General features: G+C 41.8%; 1 protein-coding gene and 1 long non-coding RNA gene across 3 annotated transcripts in view; one reads left to right on the top strand and one right to left on the bottom strand.

The window, feature by feature from the left end:
• Positions 1-18,278, top strand: part of slc16a4 (solute carrier family 16 member 4) — a 107,880-nt gene that overhangs the window by 64,258 nt on the left and 25,344 nt on the right. For both annotated transcript variants that reach the window (XM_043718885.1, XM_043718886.1), the window contains exons 5-7: positions 6,757-6,900; positions 9,781-9,942; positions 13,441-14,034. In XM_043718885.1, coding sequence (XP_043574820.1) covers positions 6,757-6,900; positions 9,781-9,942; positions 13,441-14,034 — 900 coding nt within the window. The remainder of the gene's footprint in view (positions 1-6,756; positions 6,901-9,780; positions 9,943-13,440; positions 14,035-18,278) is intronic.
• LOC122564193 overlaps positions 11,679-18,278 on the bottom strand; it is a 53,603-nt gene continuing 47,003 nt past the window's right edge. Inside the window, exon 4 of the long non-coding RNA XR_006315839.1 lies at positions 11,679-13,388. This is a non-coding gene — a long non-coding RNA (uncharacterized LOC122564193). The remainder of the gene's footprint in view (positions 13,389-18,278) is intronic.

Genomic DNA, 18,278 nt, shown 5'->3' with positions numbered 1-18,278 from the left:
ATATTGCCAATCTGTGCATACATCTTAGGAAGGATAGATTGGCTTCGGAGACATTACAACCTAGGTTTACAAAGAATGATACCTGGACCTCGGGGATTATGTTATCAGGAGAGATGATACAAACTAGGACTAATTTTCTCTATAATTTAGAAGGTTAGGGGTGAATTGCTCAGTCTTCAAGATATTAATAGGCAAAGACAAGGTAGATAAAGATAAACTATTCCCACTGGTTGGGAATTCTAGAACTAGGGGCATAGTCTGAGAATGAGAGCCAGAGTATTCAGGAGAGACGTTGGGAAACACTTTTACACACAGATTGGGAGAGGTTTGGAATTCTCTTCCACAAATGGTACTGGTTGCTGGATTAGTTGTTAGTTTTAAATCTGGTACGGATAATTTTTGTTCAGCAAAGATGTTAATGGCAGGTATGTGGAGTTCAGCCACTCTGGTTGAATGGCCTACTTCTGTTCCTGTGTTTCTCATTGTCAGGGAAAGGGATGGAGCTTTTGGTTGTGATGAGCATTTTTCAGCTGGTTGAGTGGTGACTGGGAGAACGCTGATGACTCTATCCCTTAAGGGCATGAGGTTGAAATGGATGGATTTGTAAGTCCGTGAGAAGAGGCTCCTGCACTGGAATCCCTCAAAGGACCTTTATCAGCATCACTGTTCACCTCCTTGTCCCAGTTCGAACATGCATGCTGTATAATATTGCTGTTCACCACCAGGTCTTTTCCTTGTTTATATTTACTGCCTTTACAAAGACCATTTCAATGGGTGCACCAACTGCACACTCTACTCCATTCATCATTTCTTCCAAAACTATTCTGCTACATCTGCCTTTGTCACTTTGAAAGTTAGATCATAGAACTTTGTGCCTGGTTATGAAACTGGCCCCTTTATCGTTGAGGTGTTCCTTGTAACAATCCCTGAGCTGTTCACATTATCACAATCTAAACCTCCTTTCCATCCATACCCCCATACCTCATGAAACACATCTGTGAAAGTGCCACCTGCTGCTCTGACCATCCCACTGACAGGCTTTACCTGGGAATCCTCAGCTCGCTGGCAGCTTCTGTGCAGAATTTCAATATGCAGGTCAATTACCTTTCATTTCAGTCCCACATTCACCAACATCACTCTGTTCTCCAAATCACTTTCCATGTCATTCTCTCCAGCTATGAAAACATCAGAGCTAGGAGCAAAAGGAGGCCATTCAGCCCCTCATGACTGTTCCCCGTTTGATACGATCATGGCTGATCTCATCTCACCCTCAACTCCTTTCCTGCCCGCTCTCCTTTTACCCATTATTAATTAAAAATATGTCTATCTCTCCTTAAATTTACTCAATGTCCCAGCATTCACCCCACTCTGGGAGAGTGAAGTTCAAGATTCACGACCCTTTGAGAGAAGTCACTCCTCATCTCTATTTTAAATTCTGCTGACCCTTATCCTAAAACTATGACCTCCTGTTCGAGATTATCCAGTTATAACCTTTCCTTTCTTTCAGAAGGCCTGGGAAATACCACTGGCTAATTGCAGTGACCATGACCATGTCCCACTGTGTCTGTGATTGATTGCTTCCCCAGCCACAGTTTGAGTGTGTTTGACGGGGAGGTGTTTAGTGCCTGAGTAAGTGTGCTTACAGCTATCACCTGTAAACAGGAGCCCAGTGACTGAGGTTGGAAGCATTTTGGCTTTACATTGAAAGCAATGTAGGTTGGACAGATTTCTCCACATCTGTCGCTGATTGGCTGGAGGTGAGGTACAGTACTGGGATGAGCAAAATGGAGAAGGCTGGAGCTTTGTTTGATGCTCTTCTTCACTGGGATAGAATTCTGTTGTTCCGTTGGTGAGGATCAGAGCACATCATCATGGACCAGGCATACAGAGACAGCCATATTTGTAGAGGGTGCTCTGTAAACCTTTTATAAACAGAATTAGGGCTTTTATGAAGTCAGCAAGACCACTCACTGCAGTTGGTGCTTTGCATGCAACAGCAGAGCCCACTCCTCAGCCCCCAGCCCCCAGACCCAGCACTGAGGCACTGATCACTCAAAACCAACCCTTCTGCAGGGGACATGGCACAAAGACTGGCCCTGAACTCACCCGTACCTTTCCTCCAGTAACCTCTGCTCTGTTGCCCAGATCAGAGAGCTCTGTTTCCACTCTTTTCTCAGTGATATGCACAAACACAGGAATTAGGAGCAGAATTTGCCCCATTGACTCCTTGACCTTTAGTATGACCATAACCTGATCGGACCATTCTTCCTGCCTAGCCCCATTAGTCAAGAATCTCTCTACCTCATGCAGTCATAGAATCACAGAAGTCAACAAAACAGATGAAGACCTTTCAGCCCATCAAATCTGCACAGTCAATAACAGCCACCTAACTATTTTAACTGCTGAAAATATGTTGCTGGAAAAGCGCAGCAGGTCAGGCAGCATCCAAGGAGCAGGAGAATCGACGTTTCGGGCATAAGCCCTTCTTCAGGCCTTCAAGTCTTTCCTCATTCCTGAAGAAGGGCTTATGCCCGAAACGTCGATTCTCCTGTTCCTTGGATGCTGCCTGACCTGCTGCGCTTTTCCAGCAACACATTTTCAGCTCTGATCTCCAGCATCTGCAGTCCTCATGCAATTATTTTTAAGCTCTGTCCCTTAGTCCTTGTGTCTCATACAAAGGGAAAATTCATTTCATAAACCAACAACCTCAGGATCTTGCATGACTTCTTATAAAATAGATGATCTCTTATAAACTTTCCTCATAAACTAACCACTTTCCCACTCATCCCCACTGCCCCTGCCCACCCGCCTCTAACCCAGGAAACTCAGAAGCATCTTGGAATGCTTGTTTCCAAGTCTCTGAAGGTGCCAGATTATTGACGTAGTTAAGAAAGCATATGAGATGCTTGCCTTTATTAGTTGTAGCATAGTTTATAGGAGCAGGGAGGACATGTTGGACCAGAAACAGAAATTGCTGGAGAAACTCAGCGGGTCTCATAGCATCTGTGTAGAGAAAGCAGAGTTGACATTTTGGATCCAGTGCCTCTTCTTCAGAACTAGTCACAGGATTTGAAATATTAACTCTGCTTTCTTCCCACAGATGCTGCCAGACCTGCTGAGTTTTTCCAGCAATTTCTGTTTTGGTTTCTTATTTCCGGCATCTGTGGTTCTTTGTTTATTTTGGAGGTGATGTAGGGGCTGTACAATACTTTGGAGGTGATGTAGGGGCTGTACAATACTTTGGTCAGACCCCAGCTGGAGTACTGTGTGCAGTTCTAATCACCACACTATAAGAACGATGTGATTGCACTGGAGGGGATGCAGAGGAGATTCACCAGGATGTTGCCTGGAATGGAGCATTTCAGCGATGAAGAGGGGTTGGCTAATGTTGTTTTCTTTGAAGCTGAGGGGGCAATGATAGAGGTGTACAAGATTATGAGGGGCATCAACAGGGTGGATAGGATACAGCTGTTCCCCTTCATCAAAGGGCCAATAACAAGGGACATAATTTTAAGGTGAAGGACAGGAGGTTTAGAGGGATTTGAGGAAAAGCCTTTTCACCCAGAGGGTAGTGGTGGTCAGAAATGCAGTACCAGGAAGGGTAGTTGAGGCAGGGAACCTTGCAATCTTTAAAAAGTACTTGGATGAGCACTTGAAATGTCATAAGGCCTGATGCAGGAAAGTGGGGCTTGTGTAGATTTGGGGTGGGTTTTATTGGTGCAGACTCAATAAGACAAGGGGACTCTTCTGTGCTGCATGGTTATATAATTACATGGAGCAAAACATCTGTATTTTTATATTCCAAACCCCTTGCAATAAGTGACAGCATTTCATTTGCCTTTATAATCCCTGGCTGTAGCTGAGGACTAGCTTCTTGTGATTTCTACCCAGATCCCTCTTGCTCGGAGTTCTACAATCTCTCCTCATTTAAATAATCTGCTTGATTTTTTTCCTCGCCTATCAAAATGAACAAGTTCACATTTTTGCAGATCTTGAATGTTTTCCTACTTACTCAGCCTATCTGTATCAATTTGCAGAAATTTGACAACCTCTTCACAACTTGTTTTCCTATTTGCACATCAGCAGATTTAGCAAATATACATTTATTTTTTTCATCCAAGTCATTGAAATAAACTATGAACAATTGAGGCCCCAACACTAATCCCTGTGGTACTTTGTTCGTCATATCCTGCTAACCCAAAAATGACCCATTTTTGCCCATTCTCTGCTAACTATTGGTCAAACAATCCTTTGTCCTTGGCAATATGTTGCCCCCTCTGCCATGAGCTGTTATCTTGAGTAAAATAACCTTTGATGTGGCACCTTATCAAATGCGTAATTGCAGTCTATAAGGTGCTGAAAGGATTGACAAAATACACAGAGTTAGGATGTTTTTTTATGTGGAGTAACCGAGAATGTGAGGTTATAGTTCTAGGTTAAGGTGTTGCAGATTTAAAACTGAGATGAGAAGAAATTGCTTCTCTCAAAGATTCGTGACTCAATAGAATTCACTACCCCCAGAGTGCAATGGATGCTGAAACATTGAGTGAATTAAGGAGGAAATCGTCAGATTTTTAATTAGTAATGGGATGAAGGGTTATGGAGAGTGAACACGAAAGTGCAGTAGACAATGAGATTAGAACAGCCGTGAATAGTAGAGCACACTCAAGGTGTTGAATGGCCTCTTCCTGCTCCTAGTTCTTAGGGTTTGTAAATCAAATAGAGTATATCCACTGGTTCTCCATTATCAGTGTTGCTTGTTAATTCCCCCAAAAATCTCTAATAAATCAGTCAGCTTTGATTTCTTTTTCAAAAAGTTGTGGCTCAGTGGTTAGCACTGCTGCCTCACAGCACCAGGGTCCCAGGTTCGATTCCAACATCGGGTGACTCTCTGTGTTGAGTTTGCACATTCTCCCCGTGTCTGCCTGGGTTTCCTCCGGGTGCTCCGGTTTCCTCCCACAGTCCAAAGATGTGCAGGTCAGGTGAATTGGCCATGCTAAATTGCCCGTAGTGTTATTGTTAAGAGGGAAATGGTTCTGGATGGGTTACTCTTCAAAGGGTCAATGTGGACTGTTTGGGCCGAAGGGCCTGTTTTAGCACTGTAAGGAATCTAATCTTAAAAAAAAAAAAGTTCATGTCACCTCAGCACTGATTGCATTAAGATTTTCTAAATGTCCAGCTATAACCACTGGCATAATAGATTCCAATGTTTTCCCAATGATTGATATCAGGCTAAATGGCCTATCACTTCCTGTTTCCTGCTTCTTCTTTCTTCAATAGAATTCTAGACAATTGCAAACAATGTGTCAACCATTTCAGCAGCCACTCCTTTTTAATTCACTTCTGTGAAACCCATCAGGGCCAGGGGACTTGTCAGATTTTAGTCTAACAATTCTCTGATAATCCTTTCTCTGGTGATTGTAATTATTTTCAGTTCTGTAATTCCCTTTCACCTTCTGATTCAGAGCTAGTTCTGGAATGTTATTCATATCCTGTACAATTCAGACAAAAATATCTATTCAGTTCAGCTGCCATTTCCTTATTTTCTATAATTAATTCCCAGACTTGGTCTGTAGAAGGCAAAATTTTATCTTTTTTAAATACTTGTTGGAACTCTTCTCATCTGTTCTCATATTTCTAGCTAGCTTTCTCCCATACTTTAATTTCTTGTACCTCCTGCACTGTTTAATGGACACTGTCTCTGCTTTTTACTGCTAAATGACACTTCTGTCATCATTTAATCTGGTCTGAAAGGATGCCTGAGACTGAATGGAATGAAGGAACAAATGATGTATTAATGAAGAGTTTGGGAGTGTAACAGTTGTGTAACTATGAAGAGCTAGTAATCAATCAAGAGTTGAGTTTTATGAAGTGTGGTTCATTGAAATAAAGCTCCACATAAAAGTGTGATCTTGGACTTTGTTTAGAAACAGTTACCTTCCAGTGTATAACAACACTGTCCACTCACTCGCTGCTCACTCTGCTCTCTCATTGGTTAATAGACTGTCTCTCCATTCTGCTCTATTTAAAGGATACTCCTTCCACTCTCTTGCTGGTTACTGGTCTGTCTCCATTCTCTCTCTCCCTCCCTCACTTGCTAAAACCAGCACAGTTGGCTCTTATAGAGGGCCAATACAGACATAATGGGCTGACTGGCCTCCATCTGTACTGTAGCTGATCTCCTGATTTTATACAGTATCCCTCATGCATGCACTGCCCTGCTTCAACTTCCCCATCATCTGTTCTTCCCAAATGTCTACTACATCTTTACAAATCAGTCTGAACTGTGCGTCATATCCTGAGCTTCAGAAGTGATGTGAATGTCCATCGCCCCTCGCTCCACCCTTGGATAGCGCAGCTGCTTGATCTCAGACCTTTACCTCGAGTTCTCTATCTGTCCTGTCCTCCTGACCTTCCCATCCTCTGCTTCAATCAGTTGGCTATTCCTTCACTCACCATCCTCCATTCTTGCCCAAATCCCTCTGCACTGCCACCATTTTCAAATATTCTGAATTTTTTTTATCCATGAGTAGATCTTCAGGTGTCTTAGACCTTTAACTCCACTTCCAATTTTCACTCTTGTCTTCTGTCCATTCTCTCTCTCTGAGCTTCTTGTATTAACACTGTCTGTCAGCACTGGGTACACAGCAGGAATACTGGTAGATACATTTTATACCAACTCTCCCAAATGGAAACAGAGATTTAGCTTTAAGGAATAAGATATATCAAATATTTAATCAGGTTTACCTTTTTCAGGTCCGATTGCTTCAATCGCCTGTGGCAAGCTGGGGGATCGATGGACTTCAATTCTCGGAGCTGTCCTCGTGAGTGGTGGATTTCTTATCAGCATCCTGGCCACCAGTGTCCTCTTCCTTTATGTATCCCTCGGTGCCGTTGTTGGTAAGAATCATTAGTTCTGCTTTTAAAAAGTGTCATATGCACTAACATCTTCACCATCTTTAAGAGGAACTGCTCCGTCATTCCAGGGGTTCTTTGAGATCAATTTTCAGCACAATCAAAGAATAATCTCACGTTGTTCTGTGATGACCTATCGTAAAAATCAGAGTGTTCATATGCACCTCGTTATAGAGCATGAGAAGAAATTCCCTTTCAGAAAACTTGGAAGAGATGAAGAATTAGACACGGAAGTAGGCCATTTAGCCCTTTGAACTCTCTCAACAAGAGGAGACATCATCTCAGCCTCCACTCTGTCTAATCCCCTCAGCATCTTTCAATAAGATCAACTTTCATTCTTCTAAATTCCAATGGATACAGACCCCGAACCTGCTGAATGCTTTTCTCATAAAATAATCTGTTCATCCAAGGCATCAGTTCAATGAATCTTCTCTGAGCATTTTTTAAATTTCAAAATATATTTTATTCATAACAAAGTCCTTATACATACATCATCATGAACAAAGTTTGGTTCTGTACAGTAGCGTATCAAAGAGATAAACATTAGATAAAAACTAAAAGAACTGCAGATGCTGTAAATCGGAGACAAAAACACAAGCTGTTGGAAAAGCCCAGCAGGTCTGGCAACATCTGTGAAGAGAAATCAAAAGTAATGTTTTGGGTCCGGTGACGCTGTCTCAGAATCCTGAGTTCTGAGGAAAGGTACCAAGACCTAAATGTTAACTTTGATTTCTCTGCACAGATGCTGTCAGACCTGCTGGGCTTTTCCAACAGCTTGTTTTTGTTTCGGACAAACATTGGAGTTTGGCTCTGTCCAAACAAACCAAGACATCTCTTACTTGAACCACACAATATTTACATACATTTGAGGCGTATCCTTTCTTTAGCAAAATTATACACTGGCCTTCAGCTGTAATTTCACAGATGTAGCCGCATATTCCTAATTTTATATTCAGTTATCTTTGCAGTAAACAAATTGTGTTTGATTTAATTTTGTGTATCTGAATACTGTTTTCTTTAGATTTATGTACCAGGATGCCCAGATCCCTGTGTACCTCAGAGTTTTGCAATCTCTCCCCAGTTAAATAATTAGTGGTTCCTGCTAAAATGAATAACTTCACATTTTCCTGTATTATACTCAGATTGACAAATTTTAGCCAATGCATCTTCAAATGTTCCAAAGTACTTCATAGGAAGTTTTAAAGCAAAACCTGACACTAATGCAAGGTGAGGATAAGTGGCCAGACACTTGGTCAAAGGGGTAGGTGTCCTGGAATATCTTTAAAGGAGGAAAGAGAGATAGCGAGACAGAGAAGTCCAGAGCTGAGGGTCTAGGCAGCTGAAGGCATGACCACCAATTGAGGAGTGAAGAGGCTAGAATTAGAGTGTGAAGGTTTGTAGGGCTCGAGGAGATTACAGATATGAAGAGGAGTGAGGCCACAGAGTTTTGAGGTTAGGTGATTTTATTGTAATGAGACAGAGACTAAGCATAGTAAACTGCACAAGTTGTTTAGCATTAGTGAGTTCAGCAAATGCTGTCCAAGTGCAGAATTAATTTTAACAGACATTCTATTTTGGGTTTTGTAAGTGTGGAATGTTTGGGTGCACTCTGTACACTGTCACAAATGGCCAGAGGAACACACTGTTTCATTGGATAAGCCAGTCACTAGGACCTATGGCCAATGCATTTATTCAGCATTGAAGCTGAACAATCCAGAGTGCATAATTGCTACAGATCACTTCACATCTTCAGCTGAGCTTGTCAACATAGCTCATGAACGTTTGCAAAAACCAATGTATATTCATTGTCGGGAATCTGTTCTTGGTTAGCAAAAGGAACGTATTCCAACCCAGGGCCTTGTTTGAGATTAGGGAGCACATTGTTTCCTATTGTTTTCTCCACACCAATCCATCAACTTTGAACAAATCAGCACCCTTCTCTTATGCAAGGATTTGTTGTGACTGTTTAAATTGCTTCTTGCATGATGTTCTACACCGTACAAAGCAAAACGCTTTGCTCACATCCCTGTTCCTGTTCTCAGTCATTCACAGTCCATTGTACAATATTCAAGAAAGTGATTCACCACCATCCTCTCAAAGGCAATAAATGATGCTCACATTGCCATCAATGTTTTTTTCAAAATAAAATGATGTTGGAATTCATATTAGCATCGGTATCATTAAAGAAATGTTATACTTCTTTTAGATGTGTAAGTGGTTTAAGGTTTGACCAGACTGGATTAGCAGAACTGGAGATTTGATTCATTGTGATGAATGAATGTTTTGACTTGGAAGCATAAGCTCAGCGAATGAGCAATATGAGCACGTGAATTAAAAGCAGGAGCCTGTCTAAATTCTAATAGCCTCACACTACGATACAGTTAGAGTCATACGGCACCGAAGCAGACCTTTCAAGCCAACCAGTCCATGCTGACCATAATCCCAAACTAAACTCGTCCCACCTGCCTGCACTTGGCTCATATCCCTCCAAACATTTCTTCTTCGTGTGGTTAGCTAAATGTCTTTTAAACATTGTAACTGTAACAGCATTCACTTTCTCTGCAAGTTCATTCCACACATGAACCATTCTTTGTGTGAATGAATGTCTTGAGATCCCTATACATGGGAAACGTGCACGTCTCCAATTTCCAAAGTTGCTAATCTGACTCGGTCCTGTAGAAGAGATGATCCTGGGGGCTCTAAGATGGGTAAACCAAAGAGATGGTAAGATCCAATTGATAGGTGTTCTCACTGCCCTGTGACCTGCTTTGGAGCAGGTCATTCATAATCCTGCTTTAGCTGTGACTGTAAATAAGATCAGAGAAATCAAATTGATACAAGTTAATCTGTGAACATTTGTTTCAGGAATCGGCTTTGCCTTTCTTTATCAAGCAGCAACTGTGATGCATGCAAAGTACTTCAAAAAACGACTAGCAACTGCCTACGCGATTGCACGATCAGGAATGGGCCTGACTTTTGCTCTCGCCCCTTTCACACAGTTACTGTTAATAGAATATGACTGGCAAGGTGAGCAATGTTTGTTTTAATTATCTATTAATGGTGAAGCATTAAATTCTAACATACGTTTTAAAATGAGGTTTTTAACAAAACAAACTTGTAGGTAAATTGGAGAGAGAAATGTCAGTAATGGTGTTTTATGGCATTTCCCTGGTGTTTCTGCTGAGGTTATGGCAGGAGATCGGAAACCGATGGAAATTTTACTCCCCATCGCCTCGGCTCATGGCTGACTATGTGGAAATTCGCAATTTCCTGACTGATGATGTATATGGAATATGGAAGAGAAGAAACAGCACCTTCAGGAGAACAATTGGGTAAAATCATTTTGGGAGACTCCTGTTGTCTGAGTAATGCTGTTGATTAACTGAATCGATTACTTCATTGGCCTTTCAAACAGCTTACCCTGAGAAGATCTTTCCTTGTCCATGTAGACCTCCTATCACCCAGCAAATGATATAATTTCCAAATATCATGTGCTACTCATCTTAACAAGAATGGATTGTTTCTAGTTAATTCATGTTATTTGCAAAATGAAAGGAGGCATATAAAGTTGCCAAAAATGTTCTAAGTATGAGGATTGGGCAAATTTTAGAATTCAGCAAAGGGCAACAAATTGAAGAGGAGATTAGAAAGTGTTGATGTCCAAAGGAACCTAGGAGTTCCTGTTCATATGTCATTGAAAGTTAGCAACCAGATGTAGCAAACAATTTGAAAGGCCAATGGCCTTGATCACAAGAGAATTGGAATATAGGAGCAAGGATGTCTTATGACATTTGTAGAAGACATTGATGAGACTGGAGTATTGTGGACAGTTCTGGTCGCCTGGCCTAAGGAAAATGCACTCAATAGAGAGAGGGCAAGGGAGGTTCACCCAGACTGATTCCTGAGATGGTCCCATTAGAAGAGATTGATGAGAGTATGTCTGTATTTGCTGGAATTTAGAATAGTGTGAGATGATCTCGTAGAAACTTGCAACATTTTTAAAGATTTAGACAGGATCAATGCGGAAAGCATGTTTCCCCTAGTTGATATTCTTCACTTAGACAGTAGTGAATCTTTGGAATTTTCTACTTTAGAAGTTGCGGAAGCTCAACAGAAGTAAGTTCAACATAAATCAATAGATTTCTAGCTACTGATGATATCAAGGGACAGAGGGAGAGTGCAGAGATATAGTGTTGAGGTACATGATCCAGAACTGCAAAGAAGGCTCAAGGGGCTGAATGGTCTCTTCCTGCATTTCTAGGCTCCTTTTCATGGAAGGTGCATAGGCTGGGACCTTACTCACTAAAGTATAGAAGGTTGAGGGGTAACCATCTAGAGGTTTATAAAATCATAAGGGGTATAGATAAGGTGAATGGCAGGTGTCTTTTCCCTAGGGTGGGGGATTTCAAGGCTAGGGGGCATATTTTTAAGGTGAGAGGAGAAAGATTTAAAAATGACATGAGGGGCAACATTTATACACAAAGAATGGAGTGTGAGTCGGGGGAGATGAGAGGTTATTTGAAATCGGAGAACTGAATATTGAGTCCTCCGGGCTATAGGCTGCAGAGGATGGGCAGTGACTGGGAGGTCCAGTTGAGGCCACAGGAGTGACCTGACCAGTCACTGCCCATTTTAATTCCCCTTCCCCACTCCCTTTCCAATGAACCATGGAACAAACTGGAGGAACGACATCTCATCTTCTGCCTCGGCAGCCTACAGCCCAGATGACTCAACACTGAGTTCTCCAATTTCAGATAGCCTCCCTTCCCTTCCCTTCCCTTCCCCTCGGCTCCCTTCCCTGCCTCTCCCCTTCCCTTCCACTCCTCCCAGCCACCTAGCAGATTCATTCCCCCCATCGACCAACCAGCTCGTATCTTCCACCTGTCTTCATCTATGCCCACCTCACCATCCTGTCCCCGCCACCCACTTCATCTGCAGCTCCCCTGATGCTGCCTGGCTTGCTATGTTCTCTCAACCTCCTACGTGTCTACCTTGGATTCCAGCATCTGAAGTTTATTTTGTTTCTGAGAGCATAGTGGAGACAGGTACTCTCTCAACATTTAAGAAATGTCTGGATGAGCACTTAAAATGCCAGTTGTTACTCTGGATTATTCATTATCCTTTCCACAGCCATCCCTCACTCCCACCAAATAACCACTATCTCCCAAATATTCTGTCACTGACATTGGACACATCATGTCAATCTTTTCTGCACACTCTCTGATTTATTTTCCATTTTATAACCTGATGTGTGGAGCCTTGCTACTTGTTGTGAATTTGCATCTAGACTCTGTCACAGAGACTGTCTATTCCCATCTCTGCCACATCACCTGACTTTTCCCTAGCATCAGCTGATCTGCTGCTGAAACCCTCAGCCATACCTTCTCCACATGACTATTCCAGTGCACTCACATTCTACCCTCTGTAAACATGTGGTCATCAATATCTCCGTCACCTATTTCCTATCCCTCACCAAGTCTTGGGCACCTGTTGACTGATGTGAGCTCCCAGGTAACCAACATCCTGGTTTCAAAGTTCACACCCTTCTTTTCAAATCCACCCATGACTACATCCTTCTGTATTTCTGTGTACCCCAGTCCTTAATCTCTCTGAAATATTTGCATTGCTGTAATTCTGGATTCTTGAGCATCCCCCAACTTCTATTACACCATCAGTGACATTTCCTCAACTGTCTGGTCACTAAACTCTGGAATTCTGAATTCTGAACCCTGCAAAAACCTCTCTGTCATCCTTTTGTAAGTGTTGAGCAAGATTTGGGTTCAATTAATATTGTTTTATGTGGTTCAATGATAAACTTTGTTTGTTAATGCACCTATGAATGGCTCTGGGTTATGTTACTATGTTAAAGATGCCATATCAATGCAAGTTGTTGGTGTATGAATATTACTCATGTGGCTCCCATGTAAATACAGTGAAATTGTAATGAGTCTAATTTGGAAAACCCATCATCCTGTTTGTGTCAGGATGTCAGCTATTGTCATCAGCAGAATAGGGCATCCAATAGGATTGTCATGTGACAGGGGCAGCTAATTGGAATAGCGTTAGTGCAGGCTAGTGTGAGAATTCTCCGAGCTCTGGGCAATCCATCGTCAGAATCTCTTTGTGCGTGAGGACCATCCAAACTGCAAGAACACCTCTGAGAACATTTAGTGTTTTCGAGCAGAGAGAAAGTGAAGTCAACACAGCTAGTGGGAAAACTGGGGACAAACAAACATCGCATGTAGCAGGAGTAGAACACAAAAAACATGAAGACAGACATTTTTTCACACTTTGCAGCTTTACTTTGTATTTCCTTAGGGATTTGTTTCGTGTGGGCAGTGAATTTGTAGACAAATTGAGTTGAGGATTGTTCTCTGCTCTCTGGAATCTCCCAGTGTGGATAGATCACCTGGGATTGACTCATCTTGATTTCACTGTATCAACATCTCATCAACTTGAAGCTGTGCAGGGATCTAAAAAGAACAATGGGTTTGTTAACATGAGTTTTTTGTATCATCCTTCCAGGTGCTTTGCTTATTTTGGGAGGTATAATGTTGAACCTCATTGCTACCAGCATGCTGCTGAGACCCATCGCTCTCTATGAGCACCAAGTCACTTCCTCACAATCACCATGTGACAGGACCATACTCAAATCTCCACACAGCAGCCTCTTTCAGAATGGAGCAATGAAGCATTCAGAAAGCTGCCTAATCACGAGCAATTCCAGTGTGTCCCACTCAGCAATTGGTCACCTTGACATTTCCAAGAATCATGACAGCTGTATCCTGAGGGATGAGAACCTGAACATTAACCATTCCCGAGTGGAGACAGAATCCAGTATCTCTCATGAGAGCAAAGCCTTTCTGGACAAAGTAACTTTCCGAATGGCTCATACTGGGTCTGTTGGCCTTTCGAGCAAGGACAAGGGAATACAAAGCCTTCCTCCCAAAGAGAAGCTTCTCGATTTTTCATTGTTACGGGATCCTTTCTTTAGTATTTATACATTCTCAGTGGTGTTCAGTCAGTTAGCGTACTTTATTCCCTACTTTCATCTCTCAGCCAGGGCTAAGACACTGGATATTGATGCCATGGACGCATCCTTCATCATTTCTGTTGCAGGTGAGTTCAAGTCTAAAGATCTTCTCTTAGTGTTTGAATTTATGTTTCAATTCACTGTCCGAAGGGACCTTTTCTTGTTGAGAGCTCAGTGAATTGTTTCCATTAACAACGTAAACACATTCTCATTCTTGACTTGTCAATTTTGAAACAAAATCCTTGATTCTGATTGGTGCACTCTTTTTGCAGCAGTAACTCTAATTTGGGGAAGCTGGACTGGGGAAACAACAGAGAACTCACCAGGATAGAGAAAAGGACCTGACCTTTGACCTGTCTAGCTGTGAATGTCCACACATTTCCCAGTTAGAGTGCATTGAACTTCCCACCAAGTTGTGAAATCACCTGAATCACTCCCCATAACTCAGTGTAAAAAGATTAGTAAGTCCAACTGTACAAATAAAGCAGGATTCCACTTACTGGGGTTAACAGTTCAACTCTGTGTGAAGGATAAGTATATTGGCCTTTTGGAGCAGAATTTCTGAACTTTTTCACAGCCCCAACCCTATTTCCTTTATTGGCTGAATAAAGTCCCTGGTTTCACATTAAACTGAGAACAAATTCTTTTTACTTTTGAGAATGATGTGTGTGACACAGAGTGGGTATATCTTGTTCAATGTTGCATTGTCTGAATCAATAGTTGTGACCAATTCAAATGAAATCAAAAACTTACTTTTGAATTCATTCCTGCCACAATTATATTTAATTGAACTGCCTTTGGAAATAGACTTGAGGCAAATCTGGTTATATGGAGCCACAGATATAGCTATGTGGGATCGAGTGAAGACTCTCCCCCTCAGGTTAAAGTGATTATTGAAATTGTTGGAGGAAGCTTTATTCAGCCCGTCTATGCTGGAACTGATCTGAGAATGTTTGAAGACCACATTGGATAAAGGTCAGGCTAAGAATGAGGACTGAACATTGAGAAACCTTTGCTGCCTCCGAACAATGCCCCTAGATCCATGAAGACACATGAAACATGTCAGTATTTATATTATCATAATACATCCTCTATCTCTCACGCTGGCTGTTACTGTTCTCAAATATGGCTTTTTTTTGACTAAACTGTTTGCTACTTTCTGGATTAGAAAGTATTACTGGAAGCTCTCATGGATTCATTCATCCCTACACTGGGCACCAAGTATAAGGGGTTTTAATCTGTCAGCTGAGTTTGTGGATTATAGCCAGGGTCTGGGGTCTGTGCTTCACATTAAATGAACGATAGGCGAGTATCACGGGCTGACTGATTTGTGCATTTGATCTGAGCTGCAAGAGAAACACTTGACCTTATATTGATTTGATCCTGTACGTGCTCAGCATAGTAAGGGTCACTTTGTGCTGAGTACTGTATTTAACTGCCTGTCCACCCACTGAGAAGAATGGTAATGACATGGCAACATGGCACAGACTAGGACTTCAGCATGGTCTGTGGCTTCAGCAATTCAGCAGCTAAAGAGGTTGGAGCTAAGCTGGATCATTTTGTGTTACTACTGTGACGTAAAATACCAGTCCAAGGAACTGGTCCAATCCTGCTTTGACAAAGACGCTTCTGTTCTCCATGTGTTTATGCCTGAATTTCTCTCTGTGAAATCTGTTGAGACTTGAATGTTGCTTGTTTAAAATCTGTTCTTTGTAAAAAGGAACCATTCATTTTTCTGGCCTGGCCTCAGTTTTGCTTCTCACATGGTTGCCTAGCAAACCGAGAGCTTCTCCTGCTGATTCCTGTCCCACCATCTTTCAATCTCTCCCTCAGTCGTTTCATTGTCACAGGATTCTCCAGTTGGTGCAAATTCAAGTTGGAAAAACTCTTGAACACCTTTTTCCTTAATTTCCCAAATTCTGCAAACTTTAGTGTTGTCACATACCTTCAGTCAGTTTCCAATGCAACATTACTGGGACAGAGTTCACTGAGACTCATCCAGATCAAGTCAAGGCTGAGTAAAACAAAAACAGAGGTCATTGGCGAAACTCAGCATGTCAGACAACATCTGTAGAAAGAAAACAGATTTAACATTTTGAGTCCAGTGATTCCTCTCCAAAACCCTTTCTGAAGAAGGGTCATTGGATCTGAAACATTAATTCTGCTTTTGCTTTACAAATGCTGCCTGACTTGCTGAGTCTTTCCAGCAATTTCTGATTTTGTTTCTGATTTCTGCATCCAGTTTGTTTTTCCCCTTTTTGAAAAAAGTAGCCAGCTAAGTGAAAATGAGGGACATGAGTGCCTGAAAGTGGATGGCTGTGCTGAAAGGAACCCATGACATATCAGGTTCTGGGGTATGATGGTGAGTAAAAGACATTGATGGAGATGTTCATACTCCAAAATAATTAAACTCAACATTAAGTCAAGGCTATGCTGCTTTTTCACAGTAATAGCCCTTTCCAATTATGCAGAATCTGGCTTTGAACACTCAGCCTCACCAACACCATGACCTCTGATTGTATGAGTTAGACATTTAGTCATTGGGATGTGTTGAACTAGCAGTACATGTTTTTACTGATCTCTGACCAAGCTTTGTAGGCAGAAATCTCAAACTGTGGCCATAAGCAGTTATGCCAGATTCTTGATGGTGATTTGAATTTCCATTTAGACCGAGGTGGTCATTCCAGAGCTAACACTGGCTCTGAATCTACATCACTGCCTGTCCAAGTCCTGCCCTGTGGTCACTGGCCAGAATAATGCACTGTCACATTTTTTACCAGGTGGCACTGCAGCAACGTGAGTCCTATTGGGCACAACTGGACAATGCCCAATACCATTCAAGGGTTTGGGTCTAAGTTCTGCAAACTTTGACTTATTGTCTGTCACTGGTCAAACAGTGCATACAATAGAACATAGAACGTTACAGCCCAGTACAGGCCCTTCAGCCCACAATGTTACACCGACCTGTGAAGCCAATCTGAAGCCCATCTAACCTACACTATTCCATTCTCATCCATATGTCTATCCAATGACCAATTAAATGCCCTTAATGTTGGTGAGTCCACTACTGTTGCAGGCAGGGCATTCCACACCCTTACTACGATGAGTAAAGAAATGTCTGATGGGAGGCAATTTTATGACATTGAGAGATTGATAAACATTCTTCATAAACATAATTCTTAATGAATATAAATTTTATTTTTCATTCATTGGAGAAGGACACATTTATCACATCCTCTGATACAAATGAATCACTTTCCACAGATATCATAGTATCATAAAGATGCTTAGTACGGAAATAGATCTTTCGTCCAGAAAACCTAAATAAATCTAGTCCCGTTTGGCAGCATTTGGCCCATATCCCTCTTAAACCCTTCCTATTCATATACCCATCCAGATTCCAATGTTGAAATTGTACCGGCTTCCTTAAGTTTTAAGATAACTATGCATAAGGATAAGTCAGAACTTTGTGGGAGTACTAAACTGGGGGGAGGGCAAATTACAACAGTATTAGGCTGGAGCTTGGGAGTGTTAATCGGTGGGAGCTGTTATCGGACAGGTCCACATTTGACGTGGGAACTGTATAAAGACCGACTGATGAGAGTTCAGGACCGACATGCTCCAGTAAGGAGGAAGGACAAAGAAGGCAAGGGACCCTTGGATAATGAGGGAGGTTGTCCGTTTAATCAAAAGGCAAAAAAGAAGCATATGTAAGATTAGGAAGCTAAAATCCGACAGGGCCCATGAGGAATATCAGGAAGCCAAGAGAGAACTCCTCCAGGAATTGGGAGAGCAAGAAGGGGCCATGAAATGACAGAGAACAGAGAATGTTACAGCACAGTACAGGCCCTTCGGCCCTCGATGTTGCTACGACCTGTGAAATTAATCTGATGCCCATCTAACCTACACCGTTCCATTATATCTGTCCAATGCTCATTTAAATGCCCTTAATGTCAGTGAGTCTACTACTGTTGCAGGCAGGCCGTTCCACACCCCTACTACTCTCTGAGTAAAGAAATACCCCTGATATCTATCCTAAATCTATCATCCCTCAATTTAAAACTATGTCCCCTCATGTTAGCCTTTACCATCCAAGGAAAAAGGCTCTTACTGTCCACCTTATCTAACCCTCTGATTATTTTATATCTTGGCAAGTTGGATTAAAGAGAATCCCAAGGCATTCTATGCGTATATTAAAAACATGAAGATAACAAGGGAGAAGATAGGGCCACTCAAGGATAAAGGACTTGTGCTTGGAGGCAGAGGATGTGAGTGAGATCCTAAACTGAGTACTTTTTTAGATTAGATTAGATTAGATTAGATTAGATTA

Source organism: Chiloscyllium plagiosum, chromosome 28 (genome assembly GCF_004010195.1).
Source record: "Chiloscyllium plagiosum isolate BGI_BamShark_2017 chromosome 28, ASM401019v2, whole genome shotgun sequence".
In the NCBI taxonomy this organism is placed as follows: domain Eukaryota; kingdom Metazoa; phylum Chordata; class Chondrichthyes; order Orectolobiformes; family Hemiscylliidae; genus Chiloscyllium; species Chiloscyllium plagiosum.
The sequence above is the reverse complement of the archived record's forward strand: the minus strand, read 5'-3'. Positions and strand labels throughout refer to the sequence as shown.